The 19232-nt window shown below is 43.2% G+C and overlaps 1 protein-coding gene across 1 annotated transcript; it reads left to right on the top strand.

The window, feature by feature from the left end:
- Positions 1-7354: 7354 nt before the first annotated feature.
- On the top strand, positions 7355-11174 carry pcdh20 (protocadherin 20). The gene is made up of 2 exons (XM_072660519.1): positions 7355-7493; positions 7816-11174. The coding sequence occupies exons 1-2, from the start codon at positions 7443-7445 to the stop codon at positions 10420-10422; spliced, it is 2658 nt and encodes an 885-aa protein (XP_072516620.1). The 5' UTR covers positions 7355-7442; the 3' UTR covers positions 10423-11174.
- Positions 11175-19232: the final 8058 nt, after the last annotated feature.

Here is a 19232-nt window from a genome sequence, read left to right as displayed (position 1 = left end):
TGCCACCTTCCAAACCACAAAACAAGCAACCCCCGCTGAGCATGTACAAATGCCAGGTGTGCTTTTGCATTACTCAGCCATGAGGAGAAGTGAAGCCCCGTCGACTCCCAGCCATAGACAAAAAACCTGATCCTTCACAAACATGCACACTCGAGAACTGGCCTCCAAAGCTCTGAGAGTCTCTGTAGGCCACACAACTTGAAGGTTCTCCTCATGAGAGCTTTTTTTTTTTATGAGTGCCTTTGCCCTGACTTGTGGCTTCTCCAAAAGTGCAGGTCATAGATAAGTGTGCAATGGTGGCCAACCCATGACACCGGCATTCATAAAATTCATCCGATTCATATCTCTGCAGTGCAATGCAGCGGACGGGGTGGTGTGTGTGGGGGGGGGGGGGGGGGCGGTGGGGGGTAGTCTGGGAACTAACATGCTCCGGCAGGGATGTAAATGCAGGCTTCTTAGAACTAGCTAGTCCACTTCGGTGTGCTATTAGCATTCCTGAGTCATTGCATGTTCCTTTCTTACGCCGGGCCATTGAAGGCCTCGCAGGAGTGCCCTTTTTGTACTTTACCCAAGCAATGAGTGTAGTGAAACCAGGAGAGTGCAGAGCAAAAGGGTTGGTAGAGAGATTTATGGCGTCAGATTCAGGTGTTATAATCCATGGAGAATGTGATTGAGGTTGGTGAGAAAGCGCCAGGACAAAAGAGAAAGCAGCCTGTCCATGCAAAGGAAATTCTACAAGACAAATCATTTCTAGTTCTGTTCTCAAGGTTGCTACTCTGTAGTAGTTTGAGGGTGTGTGTGTGTGTGTGTCTATGTATGTGTCATCTCGTTAATAAATTTCGAAGGTGCAGGTTGGCTTAGAACTGGAATTACTGAAGCAGAATCCCGCTTTAGAAGGTTAGTCCACTCTTTTACACCATTTTTTAGAAAATGCTACTCTAAACAGGTGTGTCTTTGCACATCCACATCAAGCATGTGCTCGAGACACCTGTTTGGCAGCTTCTACGCTAGGTTAAAACAGTGAGTCAGAGGGGGCTGGGGGTGCGGGGGCTGGTGTCAAATTTAAAGGAACTGTAGCTGCCCCAACACATCCCATAACTGACTGCTGCTGTCTTTGTTAAACATCAACAGACACATGATCCAAGGCTGCGGTTTATTGGTACAAGACCCCAGCCAGCATATTTAGCTCATTTAGCTCACGCAGTCTGGACGCAAAAATCAGAGCCAAAAAATCTCCATATCGCTGTAAGCACCTGTCTGCTTTTTGTCCTGACTAAAAGAAGCTGACAAGATAATTGCAGCCAACAGTTCACTTCCATTGTATGCACTGGCCTTTGGCTAAAAGGCTCGTTGACACCCTGATTATGATGATGAAGTGGTCCATAGCTTTAAACACTGGCGTCCAATGCTTCAACACACATTACCGTGCTAATGCTAACCATAGACTAGAAGACTAACTGTAGACTGGAAGTCTTCGGAAAGACCAAAGTCCGACACTCTCTCACATCTAAAGACAGTTTGTCATTCCTCACAGAAAGTTTTCCAAAGACTGAGACTGCAACTAGATTTATCTCGATTTCCCATCATGCTCCTGGTGGAAATTTACAAGAAGAGCAACTGTTGAACAGTGGCGCAGAAACAGAGGCAGCTTTCGGCCACAGCTGCCCTTGTGTGTGCAGCAGTTTGTCTTTAAAAAAAATAAAAATAAATAAATAATGATGCAGAATGTGGACACAACCCTGGTTAAATGATCTGGGACAGTAGGCTGCTTCCTGTTTGGTGCTGGATAGAGCTTTCCTATTGCCTATGTCCACAATGTCACAATTTGCATGACCAAGACTAAAGACGTGTGATAATATTAAACGCTGTTGATTTTATCGGAATGTCAAGGCAAGACAGGCTTCAGTTTGTGTCATTGTCCTGTTGATTGGATCATTGTCCTGTGCAGTACTGCCACTATTGTCACTGGCATCAGCACAACCTTCACAGTTGTCAAGGTGTTCTTTTCATGAAACGCAGATCGTTTTCCCTCCTTCCTTTTTCACTTCATCAGTTCACAGCACTCATTTCCAAAACTTAACGGGCTTGAGTTTTTGTGGCAAGGTCACAATTTGAAGTCCCTTTTTACGACTCTCCCATGAAGCTTATGCTTGAGTAAGCAATGCTGCACAGTGGAACAGTGCACCACCCTCTCGACTCAGCTAAATGTCCATGCAGGTTATGCAGGTCATTTGGAGGTTCTGCTTTGCATGCATTTCCTTTAGTTTCTTTCTTGGTCATGAAGATTTTCCCTCAATGTAGCTGAGCCAAATAACCCACCCACCCACTAGACCTTATTCTATCTCTTGCAATACTCCTGACACTAGGAGACAATTACATGGCGCCTCCGATACCTGTCAATACAGCCCCCTTCTATTTGCTGCCAATTCAGTGTGAATAGACATCCAGTGCGATCAGAGAGAAGCATCGGATCCCCTGCTCTGATACATCAGCCAACAGACGCCACACAATGCTTCACAATGGGAGTGATGATCGGAGAGAGCACCATCTACCCACCCAGAGCGAGTGCATGGCCAGTTGTGCTCTCCCAGGCTCCGACTGCTGATGGCAAAACATCTTGCGCTCCACAGATCCTCAGAACTTCTGTCTTACAAAACCTTCATGTTTAGATCTTGCTTAGAGAAGCCCATAGGCTTGCTGGGTGTTAGTTGGAGGTTTGAGGAGTCAGAGAATTTATAAAGCTTGACAATTTGATTCAGCTGACAGCTCCTAATTATAATTGCTGATATGCCTCAGGCCTGATCTGCTAATCGAGGTCGAAAACCTTTAAAAAGGAGAGAAAAAATGACACACTTTAAAGACACAGAAGGCCAGGGCTAGCCTACGTTAAGCATACTCATAAAGACACCTGTTCCTGTCATGCGAAAGCTTTTAAGAGCTCTCTAGATGTGCTATCTACTACAGAAAACACAAGGCCTGCGATAACGGCGCTTAGGATGAAAGCAGAATGAATGTGGAGTCGACCAGATAAGCTTGTATATAGGTCCAACAATGCATTGAGCCATTTAAACAAATGAAATGTATCTGGAGGATTCAGACAGAAGTGCGGACACACACAGCGACTCTGTAAAGACGCACTGTGTTGCAATGGCACGTAACGCTGCAAAGGAGTAATTGAAGATGATGGGCTTTGTGATGGGACAGATTTCTTTCTTCAAAGCTCTGTATCAAATTCAATCAGACACAGTGTGTGTGTGAGAGAGTGTGTGTGTAAAAGAGTGTGTGTGCTCAGAACTCTCCATCCTGCCACGCAAACAACTACTCTCAGACAATCACACAGGCAATATGCTCCAATCTCAGCTGGCAGCTGCTGCGCTGGTTAAAACGCACCCAGATTAAGCAGGACTTGATTTGGTTAAGGTTATACAAGGAAGGCAACCTCTCACCCCCACCCACCCTCTCTCTCTCGCTATCTCTTTCTCTCTCTTCTGCCTCTAATCCCCTCTTCCCATGCAGCCCCTCACCACCGCTGCTGATCCTGCAGGGAACAATTATTCCCACATCACGGAAAAGGAGCTGAATGTAAGTTTCCTTAAAGAGTGTGTTAGTGTCACACCGAGGTCCGTGCTTAATGTGACGAGCATTAGAGAAACAGGGCTACTTCCCTTCCCTTTCGCTCAGCTATCTGTTGCTGCGGAGCACTTACTTCATATGGTAATATTTACCATCAGCCGTGGGGAGTTGTATGTAAATGCAGGATTAATTTAATCTGGACTGTAAGGCTGCAGGCTCTCTCTCTCTCTCTCTCTCTCTCACACACACACACATCACACACTCTCCCTGCTTTCATCTGCCACTTTCCTATGTGTGTGTTAATGCAGAGCTCCTCTTAGGCACTGAGGCCCAGCCAAGGAACCGTAAATCCAAGAAGTTTTCTAGCTCGTCTGGCTCGTATCCAGGTCATCTATGGGTTAGTTTGGTGTAGTGTTTTGACCTCTTTCTCAGCACTGTGTCATTAAATAGTGTACCATGTCAAAAGAAACAAAAGCCACTCAGAGTGGTTCAGTGTGAAACACTCAATTCTGGAGAAGCCGAAGTCAGAAATGTGCACAACGGTGGTGAATGGAACTAGGCGTCGGGTAAAGACTGATGGCGCTCTCTCACACCTGCCGTCTGCTGGCTGGTGTGGCGTAGCAGGGGACCCGACGCTTTCCTCCGAGCGTGCCGGCTGCCCTGTGATGCCGCATTGCCGGCAGCTCGATAAGAGGCGGTGTCTGGCTTTGTATGTACCAGAGGAGACTTGTGTTAAGTCCTTACCCTCCTAGTGTCGGAGGCATGGCTAGTGCTAGGGGAAGGCTATAAACGGGTGGGTCAATGGCAGTACCAAATTGGTAGAAAAAAGGAAAAATGAGAAGAAACAACCAAGTAGCAACCAATCAAATCAAATTTCAGTCAAATTAAAGCAACGCTCTGGAAAATTGGCATTTCTTGCTCATGGGCTCCCCCTACAGTAAGGACGTGTAATTCTTCGCACTTTGAGCCATCGCTAAAGGACGCTTTTCTGGACAAGCTGAGAGATACAGAACCGTCACAGAAAGGTAAAGAGACACTTGGACTGAGGTGGAACGGTAATATCACAGGGTTTTACACAGATATGGCGTTAAGTTTCCTGCACGCTTCTCTAACGTTGCAGGCTGCAGTTAGCAGCGTACCGAGCCTGGAGTAGCATCAACATCAACGCTATTGATACAGTCCCTGAGACAGTCAGAGGAGCATCACAACGATTTCCAAGCTGTTATTTTCAGATACAAATGCTACATAATGTTGCTTTAAATAATGAAATACAGATTAAATACAGTTTTAGTATTAATAATAAAATAATTAATAACAACTAAGTGAAAAGTTAAATAATTATAACATACCTTTTTTATTTGATATAAAAAGTTCTGACACTTGGTACACACCCTTTTACTAAGAACACTCATGCACAGTTCATCAGTTCTTCAGCCACAGTGGAATCAGATCTGAAATCTTTAGTTTTCTTCCTGTCTGTGGTTCAGTTACCAAGAATGTTACAGAAAAACAACGCTTCTGAGAATGAAACTAAGGTGAGCCAGTGGAGCGAGATTCTGTCGTCTGATTAGCTGCTTGTGTGTAAAGTGAATGATGTTACGTGGTGGTTTAAGCTTTCTTGTGGCTTTGGTTTGCTTCTTTCTTCTTTGCATGTAGTTTACTGTTGTATCATTGTACATTTATTATGTTTATATTACTGTTCAGGTTTGGAATCACCTATAGTCATTTTTTTCACAAGGCACAGAGCTTTAAATGCTATAAACCAGGCAACAAATGATACTTTATGGATCTTTTTATTGAGTATTTTAGATTTTTTTGGAATCAACAAGCAGTTATTTATGTTGCTGATCTCCAATAAAAAAGCATGTATCTCCATTATTTGGATTTCCAATTTTCTCCATGATTTGAACCCTGTAGCTGCTTCTGTACACTGTGTGAATAATTATGGATGAATGGACCAATTGAAATGCTCTGAATTAGCTCTTATTTTCCATTGACTTCCATTCAAAGTTAAGAGCATTTTTGCCTTCTCCTGTCACCATTTTGGAGATGCACGTTTTTCATTGGACAGTGATGATATGCTAAATATGCTACACCATATTATGATTCTCTGTCCAAGTTTTCTGCCTGAAGACTTTGATCATTTTGATTTTGATTTTTAAGATGAATATTAAGCACACACACTTCACCACCACTATGCAGTAGTGTAATGGAATAACTTCATTCTCAATGTTCTAGAGATGCTTTCTTCAGATGTTTTTCTGAAGCCTGTGAAGTTGCACATCAAGACAAGCAAGGCTGCGTAACCCATTCAGGACCACTAACCACAGATGTGATGTTACGCCTCTCCAAAGCTGTATATGCATACGAGCCTGGAGGAGCATCGACAGCAACACTATTGACCCTGTTCCAGCAGAGGAGCATCACAATGTATATATATATATATATATATATATATATATATGGTACAATAATACATATTTTATATTTGTAAAAACATTGATTTCAGACTGAATTTCAGGACCTGGAGGAACATCGACAGCAACGCAATTGACCCTGTTACAGTCAGAGGAGCATCAAAATTATTTTGAAGCTGTTATTTTAATGTACAAATACACATATATTTTTGGACACACACACACACACACATACACACACACACACATATATGTGTGCCTTAATATTGTTAGTAGTGTTAGTGAACCTTAAATATATATATATTATAAGGTATAAGGTATATAAGGTAAAATAATAGGAGCATCGACAGCAACGCAATTTACCCTGTTACAGTCAGAGGAGCATCAAAATGATTTTGATATATGATATAAGTTTTGATATCAATGATATATTTTTGGACACACACATATGTACAAATATACATATATTTTTGGACACACCCACACAGTCATTATTTATTATCCTCTGTCTGTACTGTATTGTCTGTCCGCACTTGTTTGTTTGTGTTGCACTTGTGTCTTGTATGCACTGTCTATGTTGCACCATGGTCCGGGAGGAACGTTGTTTCGTTTCACTGTGTACTCTGTATGTAGTTGAAATGACAATAAACCCACTTGACTTGACTTGACTTGACACACACACACACACACACACACACACACACATATATATATATATATATATATATATATATATATATATATATATATATATATATATATGTGTGTGTGTGTGTGTGTGTGTGTCCAAAAATATATGTATATAAAACACACATATATGTGTGTGTGTGTGTGTGTGTGTGTGTGTGCCTTAATGTTATTAGTAGTATTATTGAACCTTAAATATATATATATATAAGGTATAAGGTATATAGGGTACAATACTGTTATTTTAATATACAAATACATATATATATATATATATATATATATATATATATACTGGACTACAAGCCAAGCATGACTGCTTAACCCATTCAGCATCACTAACCAACTTTAGTTGATTTGGTCAAATTGAACAGATCATGTTTTGATAGGCCTGAGTAATATTATTCACTATTAAACATCTGACCACAATCCTAGATTTGAAGCTAAGCTAACTGAAGGGTAAAACTCCTGAACGTGGTTTCATCGCTTAGCCAACATGCTACTAAAAACGTCGTGGACGTTAAGGGGTTAAATATGCAAATATTCACGTTTCGAACCGCCCCGTTTAGCCAGCGTCGACGACGATTGGCCTAGTTCTGGTCGTGATTTGCATACTGGGGGCGTGCCTGCGCGCTGTAAGCGGAGCGCCAGACGCAGATGAAGCAGGCAGCCTGACGGATCACAGCCGCCCCAGCGCTCAGGATGCGTCCGCGGCACTAGCCCAAACTCTCCCGCTCCCTGTGGTGCGCCCGCCGAACGGGAAACATGTCCAACATACATCGAGGTGCCTGTCTTGCCAGTAAAGGGAAGTTCTGGGTAAGTTTCTGTGACTGAATTTGCTGTAGAATGTCATTCAGAGAATGAAGTTTAATTGACCTGTACTTAAGCTGGGGGGGACGGTCAGCCCGGGGAGAGAGAGGGGGCTTCACTGGCTTGTTTGGGTTCTTCAGGCTGTGTTTTAAGGTAAAGCACCTGATGTTGACCGGGAGTGGGATTTAAGCTTTAATTACAGGTGGATCTTGAAGGTCACTTGTCTTGTGTTAGTTCCTATTGCCTCCATATAGCTGCAGCTCTTCATTTCTGAGTTTGGCTTTTCCCTTATTTAACTGTTGCCTTTTTCTGCTGTTGTTCGTTTTAGGCTTTGTGCATTCTTCTGCTTTACACCAGCCCTCTCTCCTGCTTTTCAAATTTCAGCCATCTCGTCTACAAGATAAAGGAAGGCTTACCCAAAGGGACTCTCATAGGGGCTATCAGTGAAGACTTAAAGTTGGATTTCTCGGTTGATCCTCCTCGTTTGTTCAATCTGGAGCTAAAGCAGATCAGCTCGCAGTATGTGAACCTGAATAATACCACTGGGGAGCTGTACACATCTGCCCAGGAGATTGACAGAGAGGCTCTGTGTGCAGACTCCCACGAGGGCCAGGGCTGCGCTATCTTTCTGGACGTGATCATCCTGCCACAGCAGTACTTCCAACTAGTTAAGATTAAAATCGTCATCGAAGACGTCAATGACAACAGGCCGCACTTCCCAGTGGATGAGATTAGAGTGTCCGTGCCAGAAAATGCGCAAGTGAATACTCGGTTTGCAGTAGAGCAGTCCGCCGTAGACCCCGACATAGGCATCCACGGTGTGCAGACCTATTGGCTTGTCAATGACTATGGATTTTTCACTCTGGACGTGGAGGAGAACGAAGGGGGTGAGCTGACGCCTTTCCTCATCGTCACAGAGTCGCTGGACAGGGAAACGCAGGCGGAATACGTCACAGACATCATAGCTGAGGACGGAGGCTCTCCTCCTCTTTTGGGCACGGCCACTCTCCGAATTATCATCACAGATGTCAATGACAACTGCCCAAAGTTTACAGAGTCTCAGGTGAACGTGACACTTTTCGGAAACACCACGAAGGGTGCGCAGTTGGCGCGCCTCCATGCCTTTGACCCAGATCAGGGTGCCAATGCCCAAATCACTTACGCTTTCAGCGAGCGGGTCACCCGAGAAACCAGGAGCCTGTTTCACCTGGATAAGGTCACAGGGGTCATTAAGCTGGCTGGAAAAATCGACACCGACACTGGAAAGTTGTACAAGCTGGTCGTGCTGGCCAATGGGCCAGCCTGCATCCCTGATGTTGCTACCGTCACACTCCACGTCATCAAAGTAGTTTCCGGTCCACCGGCCATTGTGCCACGCTACATTGCTCAAGAGAGAGATGGTGTGGTTTCTCTGAGCGAATCAGAACAACCGTCCACCCCGATTGCATTTTTCACCATAAAGAACGTGGACCCCCGGCAAGGGGTAGTGTGCCTTCTGGAAGGGACCGGACCTTTCCGACTTTTGCCCTATAAACACTTGAAAAATGAGTATTTGCTGGAGACCACTGATCTGTTGGATTATGAGCAACAGAAGGATTATGAGCTGACCGTGGTGGTCAAAAACAGCCATGGATCAGTTGTTAAGACGTTGGTGAAGGTGCAGGTGCTGGACGTCAACGACAACGCACCCGTCTTCAAGCAGTCGCTTATTGACGTCAAGGTTGAGGAGAACAACGCTCCAGATACCTTCCTTGCTAAACTACAGGCCACCGATGAGGACAGCGGTAACAGGGGTGAAGTGCTCTATCTTCTTGGGACGGACGCTCCCAGCATCTTCCACCTGGATCGGCTGACCGGGGTCTTGACTGTGACCACGTCTCTGGACCGCGAGGAGAAGGAGACCTACCGGTTTATGGTGCGAGCCGTCGACTGTGGCACTCCAAGGAAGGAGTCGATCGCCACGGTCGTGGTCACCGTGCTGGACCGCAACGACAACAGCCCTCGCTTCATCAACAAAGACTTCACCTTCTTCGTGCCAGAGAACTTTCCCGGCTTCGGAGAGATCGGAGTGCTGTCGGTCACAGATGCAGATGCTGGGGAAAACGGCTGGGTGGCACTGTCCATCCTCAATGGGAGCGACATCTTCGTAATCGATACAGGACGAGGGGCCTTGAGGGCAAAGACGCCCCTTGACAGAGAGCAGCAAGGAACGTACTATCTCTGGATTGAGGCTGTGGACGGGGGCAAGCCCGCACTCTCCTGCATCACCATGGTTACCGTTTTGCTACTGGACGTGAACGACAACCCGCCCATTGTGCTGTTCCCCCAGTCCAACCAGTCCTACATGTTGGTCCTTCCCACTACGCTCCCAGGAACATCCATCACAGAGGTGTACGCTGTGGACCGGGACACTGGCATGAATGCCGTCATCGCTTACAGCATCATCAAGCGGAAGGGAGGCGAGCCTGGCTCCTTCGACATCGACCCGGACACGGGAAACATCACACTCAAGAAAGCTTTGAGTGACCGGGGCCTCTACAGCCTGCTGGTAAAAGTCAGTGACCACGGACAGCCCGAGCCACTCCACTCCACGGTTGTGGTCAACCTCTTTGTCAACGAGACCATCAGCAACGAGAGCTACATCCAGAGCCTGTTGACCAGGGAAGTGGAGATCGGTATTGAGGAGGTCAGGCCACCAAACAGGCTAGCCCGGGGGCCAGAGTACACTGAGCTCTTCCCTTGCCAGCCAGTGCTTATTGCTCTTAGCGCCACTTGCCTGGGACTGTTTTTCATAGTGGTGTCACTGACTGCATACATCTGCTGTAAGAAGCAGAGAAAGCATAAAAAGAAAAGGTTGGAGGTGGAGATCCCTTTAAAAATGAAGACTGACATGCAGGCCATGGACAGGAAGCTCATGGAACTTTCCAACATATGACCGCGCCCCCTTCAAGACTGCTTTTACTGCCCAAACCAAACTGTTTACAAATGTGACTCGTGCAGCTTCTAATCTATAGACGAATGCAGTGTAAAAATGAGTAAAATGTATATATTGTATGTATGATGTTTTATAATTTTATGACAAAAAAGACAAAATGTGTAAAAAAAACAAACAAAAACAAGGAAAATAAGATTACAAGTTTGTCAAGAGCTTGTCTAGTTTTTCAAATCCAGAATTTATCAAATGCGTTGTTGCGTGATTCTGTAATTTATTACCATCACCTAAGCGGTGCCCTGAGCAATGTGTCAAATAGCCCTCTTTGTTTTAGCCACTTTAACCCGTCTCGGAGGACAAACAATAGCTCCAGAAGTCTCCACAGAAGTCGCATTATTTTCTGGATGTGTTTGTTTGCTATTGTTCAATATAACGTACAAAAGAACTGATGTACAGTGACCAGTGGAAATCCATAGGACATATCGTTTTTATTAGTGGACACCTTTCATGCATTTTTGCGTGGGATACAGTGTTTATCTATCATGCTTGACTGCTGTGCAACGACTTGTCAGTGCGACGCCACTGTGCAGGCTCCTGAGTCTTCTCTGGTTTGTTACAGTCTATAATGAGAGTTTGATCTTTGTCCTTCTCCACAGATTCCTTTTCCTACCAAAACAAAGTTTCATTTCCAGACCTCACGACCCTGTGGTGTGTAAACAAAGAGTACATGAATATTAAAGTGCTTTATTTTCTTACCAGAACTATTTATTATTCCATTAGCTGATATCTCATTTTTTTAATCTGGTATCCATTATTCATGTTTAGCTGCTCAAAGAAAAGGATATATAGGATATATATATATATATATATATATATATATATATATATATATTGATGCTGTCACAAAAAAAAACATTGTATCTCCACTGTCATTTTGCACGTTTTGAAATTGTCACCCCTTGTCAGATTAAATGTTTTTGATTTTCTAATTAAAAATATGAGGAAAACATCTGTATATTTAAAAGCATTAACACCATTTATTTCACCTAATTTAATTTTTTTGATGTTTGTTTCATCACGTACATTTAGGAAATCATAAACATTTTTGTAACCTTTCATATATATATATATATATATATATTACACTGACCTGAATTAAATCATAAAAAGGTACCTAACCATTCATATAAGATATATATATATATATATATATATATATATATATATATATATATATATATTACACTGTCCTTAACTGAAATTAGTCCTTCTGTAAAGTTGCGAAATTGATGTTTTTTTGCGTGGCAGCACACACACATATATATACATACAGATTTTTTAAAAAGCAAGACTTGTTTACATTTAGGAACTGTCACATAAATAATGTTCTTAGATGTATAAGGCTCTGTACAGTACGGTGTGTACTTTAAAATTGTGGATATAAGCAGTAAGGGTGTTTTTAAGCACAAGACTGTAAAAATATATTCTACATATAAAATGTTTGCAAAACTATGGAAAACCATCTCAGCTCAAAAATATGTTTTCAATGAATTGTCCATCCTAAAAAACAAAAACACCACCTCCAGCTGAGGCCATCAAAGCATCTAAGGACATTCTGTAGGCCAGATGAAGAAGAAGATCACAGCTGTGGTGCTATTTTCTCACCCTCAAAGTCACCTGCTTTCTTAGTTTTGCTACTGTTTACATGCATTTGAAAGATCTGGCGTGAGATTTCTGCAGATGTACCCGAAGTCATCTGATGGGAACAGGAGCAGTAAGGCATGTTTGCCGTGTCATCTTCTAGATTTCAAGTTGAGCCATCGCAGAAATGCAGCAGGATCTGTTGAGTGATAAGGTTCTGTCTCCCCTGCCAAGACACACAATTCATAATTGCAAGATTGTTCCCCGCCTCAGGCTTGTTTTCATACCCGCCTGAAGATTTACTCAGGAGCAAGTTCACGTCTAGTGTTGAAGGATATCTAGCACGTTGACTTCTGTGGCCTTAAATCATCACTGCAGGACGGTTCTATTTGTCTGTTTTACCACTTTGGATCATTTAAAATGGCAGGCCGTCAAATCCTCAAGACAAACGAGCCAACATTTTTGGAGATACAAGGTTTTGTTCTGACAGCAGGAGTTATGAAATAAGCACTTTTTGGGAGGAGGAACATGCCTGAAGCCCCTCCTCCCAAATCTAGTGTCCTATAAATTCCATCTTTACTTTGTTAATGTGTTCACGACAAAGGCTCTGTGACTAAGACTAAGGTCTCTAAAAAAATTTATATATATATATATATATATATATATATATATATATATATATATATATATATATTTATTCATCATGAAGATTGTGACACAGTAAAGCTCGGCTTTCAGCTTTAAATGTTGTCAATAAATGAAAAATGGCTAAACGGAGATATAAGGCTATATATCATATCAGTCTTAAAGGCACAGTAACGCTGTTTGCCATCAGCAGCCGGAGTCCAAGAGAGCGCAACTGGCCTTGCTCTCTTAGGGGCGGGTTGATGGCATTTCCTCCCACATCACTCCTAGTGTGTATATATAGCTACACAGTAAAATGTAGATACTGACTTCATTTCCCATGAGCCTTTTGGGGGCATTTAAACCACAAACAGAGCAAATAAGGCTCTGTAATGTACGGAACAAGGGTTCTTTGACACATCGTGTACGAATGTCCATTTACAAAGCTAAATCTCAAGGATGTATTCGACAGCATTTTTAAGGGTTACAGTTTACGCTCTTGCAAACACTGTGGGGGGTATGACCATCAACCCTCCCCCAATCATCAACACATATATTAGGGCATATTTAATTTCAACCTGATTAAAATACACTGGACTAATTTTGCCTTTTAGTCTATTTACTACTTAAATAAGTGTGTTCATTTAATGTGTTTAATAATATGGTAATGAGGTACAGCTTTTAATCAACCCCATTCAATGCTTTATTAATAACACTGTAGTCCAGTTGTTTTCTGACCACTACACAGCTCCATTCCTTTTCAGCTATCTGACTCTCTGTAGCTTAAATCCACTCCTCTCTGCCTCTTTCAGGTTTAGAGGTCAGTGCAGGAGCGTGTCTTTAGCTTGTCGTCACCCAGGGAATGCCATTCTCCCTCTCAGCCGGCCACTCAGCAGCTCCATTCTTCCAAAAAAACAGGCAGGTATTATTTAGCTCTTTCTCTCTACGGCACACACTCAGGCAGTCATTCGTTCACGTTGGCGGGCCGACATTTAAACCCCCTCCTGAAAGCTGGAAGAGAGATAGTGTATCTGTGCCTGTGGAGGGAGCACAGGTTGTGAGTGTGGCCCAGTGGCTGGGGTCAGGTTCAGCTGCTAAGCTGCTTACTATGCACACCAGCAACATGTGTTTAGAACTCCCAGAAGGCTGAGCGTTGTAGCAGCTTGCAGTCGCCTCTGCCGGGACTGTTCGTTGGAGGGTCAAGTTCAATTGTGTTTGTGTTGTTCTACTTAAATTGTTCTTTCTAACAGGTTCCACTTGATATTCGTAAACATCTGTCTGGCCAAGACATGCAAATGGATTTTCGTAGCATGTTGATGCAGGCATCTTAACCTGAACCTGCCCTTTGTACCTACAGTGCTCACAACCAGCATGGAGAAGATTACAGCTGCTTCCGGATAGGGGAAGGGAACCTGCATTTAACGGACAAAAGTATTCGGACACGTACACATTACAGCAACAGGAGCTTTTATGACATCCAATTCTAAATCCATATGCATTATATAGAATTGATGCCCCCCACCACCACCATCTTTGCAGCTATACCAGCTTCCACTCTTCTGGGAAGGCTTTTTACAAGATGTTTGCCCATTCATCCATAAGAGCATTTGAGAGGTCAGGCACTGATGTTGGTCAGAGGTGTTGAATGGGGTTGAGGTTTAGGGCTCTCTGTGGGCCAGTTGAGGTCTCCCTTCACTGGAACTAAGGGCCTATAGGCCAACCGCTGAAAATCAACCCCATAGCATTATCCCTCCTCCACCAAACTTTACAGTATTAACAAACTTTACTTTTTGGACAAGGCGCCAGTCTATCAGAGGGTACCACACACTCACTCCCACACTCACTATTAGGGGCAATTTAGCATTACTAATTCCCCTACCACCTTCAAAACTTGCACGGACACAGGGAGACCACACCAAACTCCACAGAGACTGGATCGAACCCTTAACCCCTGCCCTAGAACTAGGGCTTTCCATTTTTATAATAATACATGGATTATTGAATGTCTACTCATTAGGTTACATTCATTTGTCATGTTGCTCTGCACTCAGTGACCATCCCTCTCTGGACGAAAATGCTCTTTGCTAATTGAGTGGGAATTATAAATCAGTCTGATTAGATTAAACGAGATTAGATGAAATCTGCTTCGTTCTTAACATTCCCCGTTTTCAAGATCATGAGAAGATTACCTTTTGTCACTGTTTACTCCGCTATTTGTCAGAGTCCCTGTTCGGAATGAGCATAGGGGTATCAGTGTCTGTACCATTCAGAGGTGAAAACCTAGGTAATAAAGTGAGCTGTTGGCTTTCCCACACTGTGGACAGCTGGGAAATGCAGTGTTTTTAAGCACTGTTAAAAAAGGCAGGTCCTGTTCTGAGCCGGACAGGGCCATTTTTAATCCCAGTTTTGGGTGCTGAGATTTCCAGCGCAGTAATCAGTCATGTCTGTGTGCACGTGGTTATGTGTGTGCGCACCCATTAAATCGTCACCTCTGCAACATCCAATTGGCTGTCCACCTCACTCACCCACCTGGCCAGACGCTCACACCCCTCCTTCCACCCCGGCTCCTCCGAGCCCCTCTGCATCTGTTCAGCGGTGACCAACACAAACAGAAAAGCTAGCCTGCAGTAACACTGCCTGATTACGCACACGGCCATGATGAAGGGCCGCCATACATGCAACAACAAACTCGGGCGCTGATTAATAAAATAGATTGGAGCTCCCCTCGGCTGGTGACTCCGCGGGGGGATACCGTGAACCATAAATGGCCTTTCAGATTTAATTAACTTTCTTTTGTCCGTTGGCTCGCTAGTGTGTGAATTACCAGAACTGGTTCTTTCTGTCAAAGTATCATGTGGAGTTAGTTTGACTCTGGCACTGTGCCAATTCTAATATATATATATATATATATATATATATATATATATATATATATATATATATATATATGATGCACGATAGCAATGTATGGAATGATGGATCTTCCCCAATGCAGAGCTGTCAATGCAAGCCTAGAGATAACCACCAATTTTGCAGGTGACTTGTGTTGTGGTATTCTGCTCAGTGATGCAGATTTTATAGCCAAATGTCATGGTGAGGACTCCAAGCAAGTATGCAAATTTGCTTCGAATGTACACTCAGGTACACACAGTCACACAAGCAATGTAACAACTGCAACAATGCATAGCAAACATTATTTGCATTGCTGATGTTCACGGGTTATACCCTTAAACTATAAATAAACTGTTTATAAACTATATAAATTGTTAAAAAACAATGCAAAAAAGCCAAGTTCTGCATCTCAGTTTGGTCAACAATACACACTGTCTTGAGCCTCAAAAACATTAGCAAAGGAGCTGCAGCTGAAATTGATTAAATACTGTAGCTCCTCCCCCTCAATTTGTTAACTCTTTATTACCTTCTGTAGGCTAGAACTCCCCCTATCACATGCTGTCCACCACACTTCAGAGACTTTTGACAATGACGCCTTGCTGGGATTGTAACTTGTGATCTTTTTACACCAGAGGAGCAGCAGTTAGACCGTAGGGCCACCCAAGAGCTGTGAAGTTACACTAGAGAACAGCTCTGAGAAAATTCATCAGCTCTGAGTGGGGCAATTGCGTAACTGCCTGCTTCTTCAGATCCTCCATTTTTCAATGTGAACAGATTTTATTCCAAGCCATTTTGGAGCATTTCTATTGGTCAATTCATTGGTCATTTTTTACTTAATGTAAAGAACATTTGCCAGATTCACATTATGACACATTCTTATTATTATATGACTGTTAATTGAGTGCCATATCTCACTGGTGGAGGCTGGGCTGAATCTGAGCACATCATGTCACATTAAATTGATGTGAGGAAATGACATAAAGTTGAAAGGCCTCACTGTATGTCAGAACGGGAAAAGGACATTGCTGATCACCTCACTGGTGGCTCTGTTAGCATGTCACATGTGAGGCACATTGGCAATAACCACTGCTCTAATGAAGTCCTATCTGTCTATTTACACTTTTCCCTTATTTGATCATGTAAGACACAGCGGCAACTTCCAGGTCATTGACACCAGCCTGGCAGCCTGGCACCACTAAGTGTTTGACCTTCTGTTTACCCCGTCAACCTTAAGCTGGAGAACGCAGGGTGTACAGGAAATTGCTTGTAACGCAGAGGCCCCAGCATTACCCGTGGTGTCCCGCTGTCTACAGTGGCAGGGGGTAGATCTGCACAAACATGGAGCGTTGTCAGTGTGTTTGGGGTGCAAATGCTTGCAGGAAATTGCATGTTTGTTATAATTCATTCCCAATTCAGCCCCGAAAAAAACGTGCCAAAATTCCTTTCTAATCACAGCTATCTTGTGTCCTTAACTGTTAATTTGAGGATTTAGCGTCTAAGCGGATTTTAAAGAATAGCTGTTCTCCGTTGCTATGAAGGAAGTACAGTACGTTCTGGGATGTGTGTATGGGTGCGTGAGTGAGTGTGTGCATGCTTGAACGCGGGCCATTCGCTCCCTCTGGAAAGTGTTGGATCTGAAATTACATTAAATTATTAATCGCGTAGACAGCAAGTAATTACTATCAGTCATGGCCTGATCTCATTTCCAGATTGGCCTTATTGTTCTTTGCCATGCCTTGAATTCAAACAAATGCTGCCACAGTGCTCGCCACGGCTTGGGTTACGCCACTGCCGACTACGCCAGTGTCCCCCCGCCTCGCCGTTATGACACCAAATCCGCTTCCATCTTCTCACTCGCGTCCCAGCCCTTCAATAATGCATTCAGTTATTATTCTCCCCCCCCCTCTAAAAAATCTCAGCCTTTGATCTAATAGGTCTTTCAGGCCCGTGATGCAACAGAAAATAATCTAATCCAAGGCCTTTGATTCTGCTTGCGGATTATGTTACTTATTTCTTTTCTCGCGCTCTCTCTCTCTTACTCTCGATCTCCCCTCCCTCCTACGCCTCCTCCTCTCAGCGTAAATGAAAAAGCGGGCTAGCTTGCTGCCTTTGGGTTTTGGAGAACAGTGTGTGTGAAGCCACTCTTTACTGAGCCTCCAGCTGGCCTTCTGTGTCCAGTCGGCCCTTTGTGAGCGGGACCGTACCTGTCTTTCGCCTCGCTAACGAAGCCGTGCAGCGAAAGAGTGATTTTTAACTCTGCAAGAGTAAATATGAACTCCATCGCAGCTAATCTAGCACCGCTGATTAGATAAGTTTTCGATCAGTGTTAACTGAACTGTAAAGCATGATGGATGGAGTGCATTAAAACTGTTTACAGACTCATTTGGGCTGTCTTCAGCGGTTGATTCATTCATACTGTGTTTATCCAACTTCCATAATTGTTAAGAAATGGCCCCTCTAATAAATCCAGACGTTATCGGTTTTTACTAACTAAGAAAGTCAATTTGTGTTTGATTCAGGGCAAGGCATAAAGCAGCCCTCATTTCAGTGACGTCAGTGCAATGATTCTAGATATCTAACAGCCACTAGAACCTTCAAAGGACTAGACACATGGTGGATGTTCTTCAGACATGATAACAGCCCGCTCACTTTGCTGTATTAGACTGCAGAGAGATGCACGAATGAAAAGTAAGAGCTTGGTCATAAAGAGCAGTAAGATCACTAAGGCCAGTAATGCTGCTTTCAAGTACAGGTCAGGAGGTAGTTTTCTATACAATGAGGAACTCATTCATGTGAGAAGAACAAAGTATGACCAAATATGACCAGTGCACATGCAAATAAAGACTAATATGACCAATGTGCATGGACACTGACATCAATGAGACCAATGTGCCTGGATATAAACGTCAATATGACCAATGTGTATGGACATAAAGACAAATATGACCAATGTGTATGGACATAAAGACAAATATGACCAATGTGCATGGACATAGAGACCAATAAAGACCAATGCTCATGGACATATAGGCCAATATGACCAATGCTCATGGACATAAACATCAATATGACCAACCAAGATGGACAGAAGGACCAATAAGACCAATGTGCATGCACATAAACATCAATAAGACCAATGTGCCTGGATATAAACATCAATGTGACCAATGTCTATGGACATAAAGACCAATAAAGACCAATGCTCATGGACATATACGCCAATATGACCAATGTGTATGGACATAAAGATCAATATGACCAACCAAGATGGACATAAAGACCAATATGACCAATGTGTATGGACATAAACATCAAAATGACCAGTGTGCCTGGATATAAAGACCAATATGATCAATATGACCAGTGTGCATGGACATAAAGACCAATAAAGAACAATGCTCATGGACACATAGACTAATATGACCAATGCGCATGGACATAAACATAAATATGAGCGGTGTGTCTGGACATAAAAAACAATTTGATCAATATGACAGATTTGCTTGGCCTTAAAGACCAATAAGACCTGTGTGCCTGGCCATAAAGGCAACACAACCAATGCACCTGGATATAAAGACCAATAAGACTGATGTAATTGGTCATGAAGACCAGTAAGACCATTAAAACCAATAGGATCAATGTTCTTGGCCATAACT

The sequence above is a fragment of the Salminus brasiliensis genome, chromosome 17 (genome assembly GCF_030463535.1).
Source record: "Salminus brasiliensis chromosome 17, fSalBra1.hap2, whole genome shotgun sequence".
NCBI lineage: Eukaryota > Metazoa > Chordata > Actinopteri > Characiformes > Bryconidae > Salminus > Salminus brasiliensis.
This window is presented reverse-complemented; position numbering and strand designations above follow the sequence as displayed.

Coding starts and splice junctions, on each gene's coding strand:
- pcdh20 (XM_072660519.1), top strand. CDS start 7,443: ATGTCCAACATACATCGAGGTGCCTGTCTTGCCAGTAAAGGGAAGTTC. Junction 7,494..7,815: donor CCAGTAAAGGGAAGTTCTGG/GTAAGTTTCTGT, acceptor TGTTCGTTTTAG/GCTTTGTGCATTCTTCTGCT.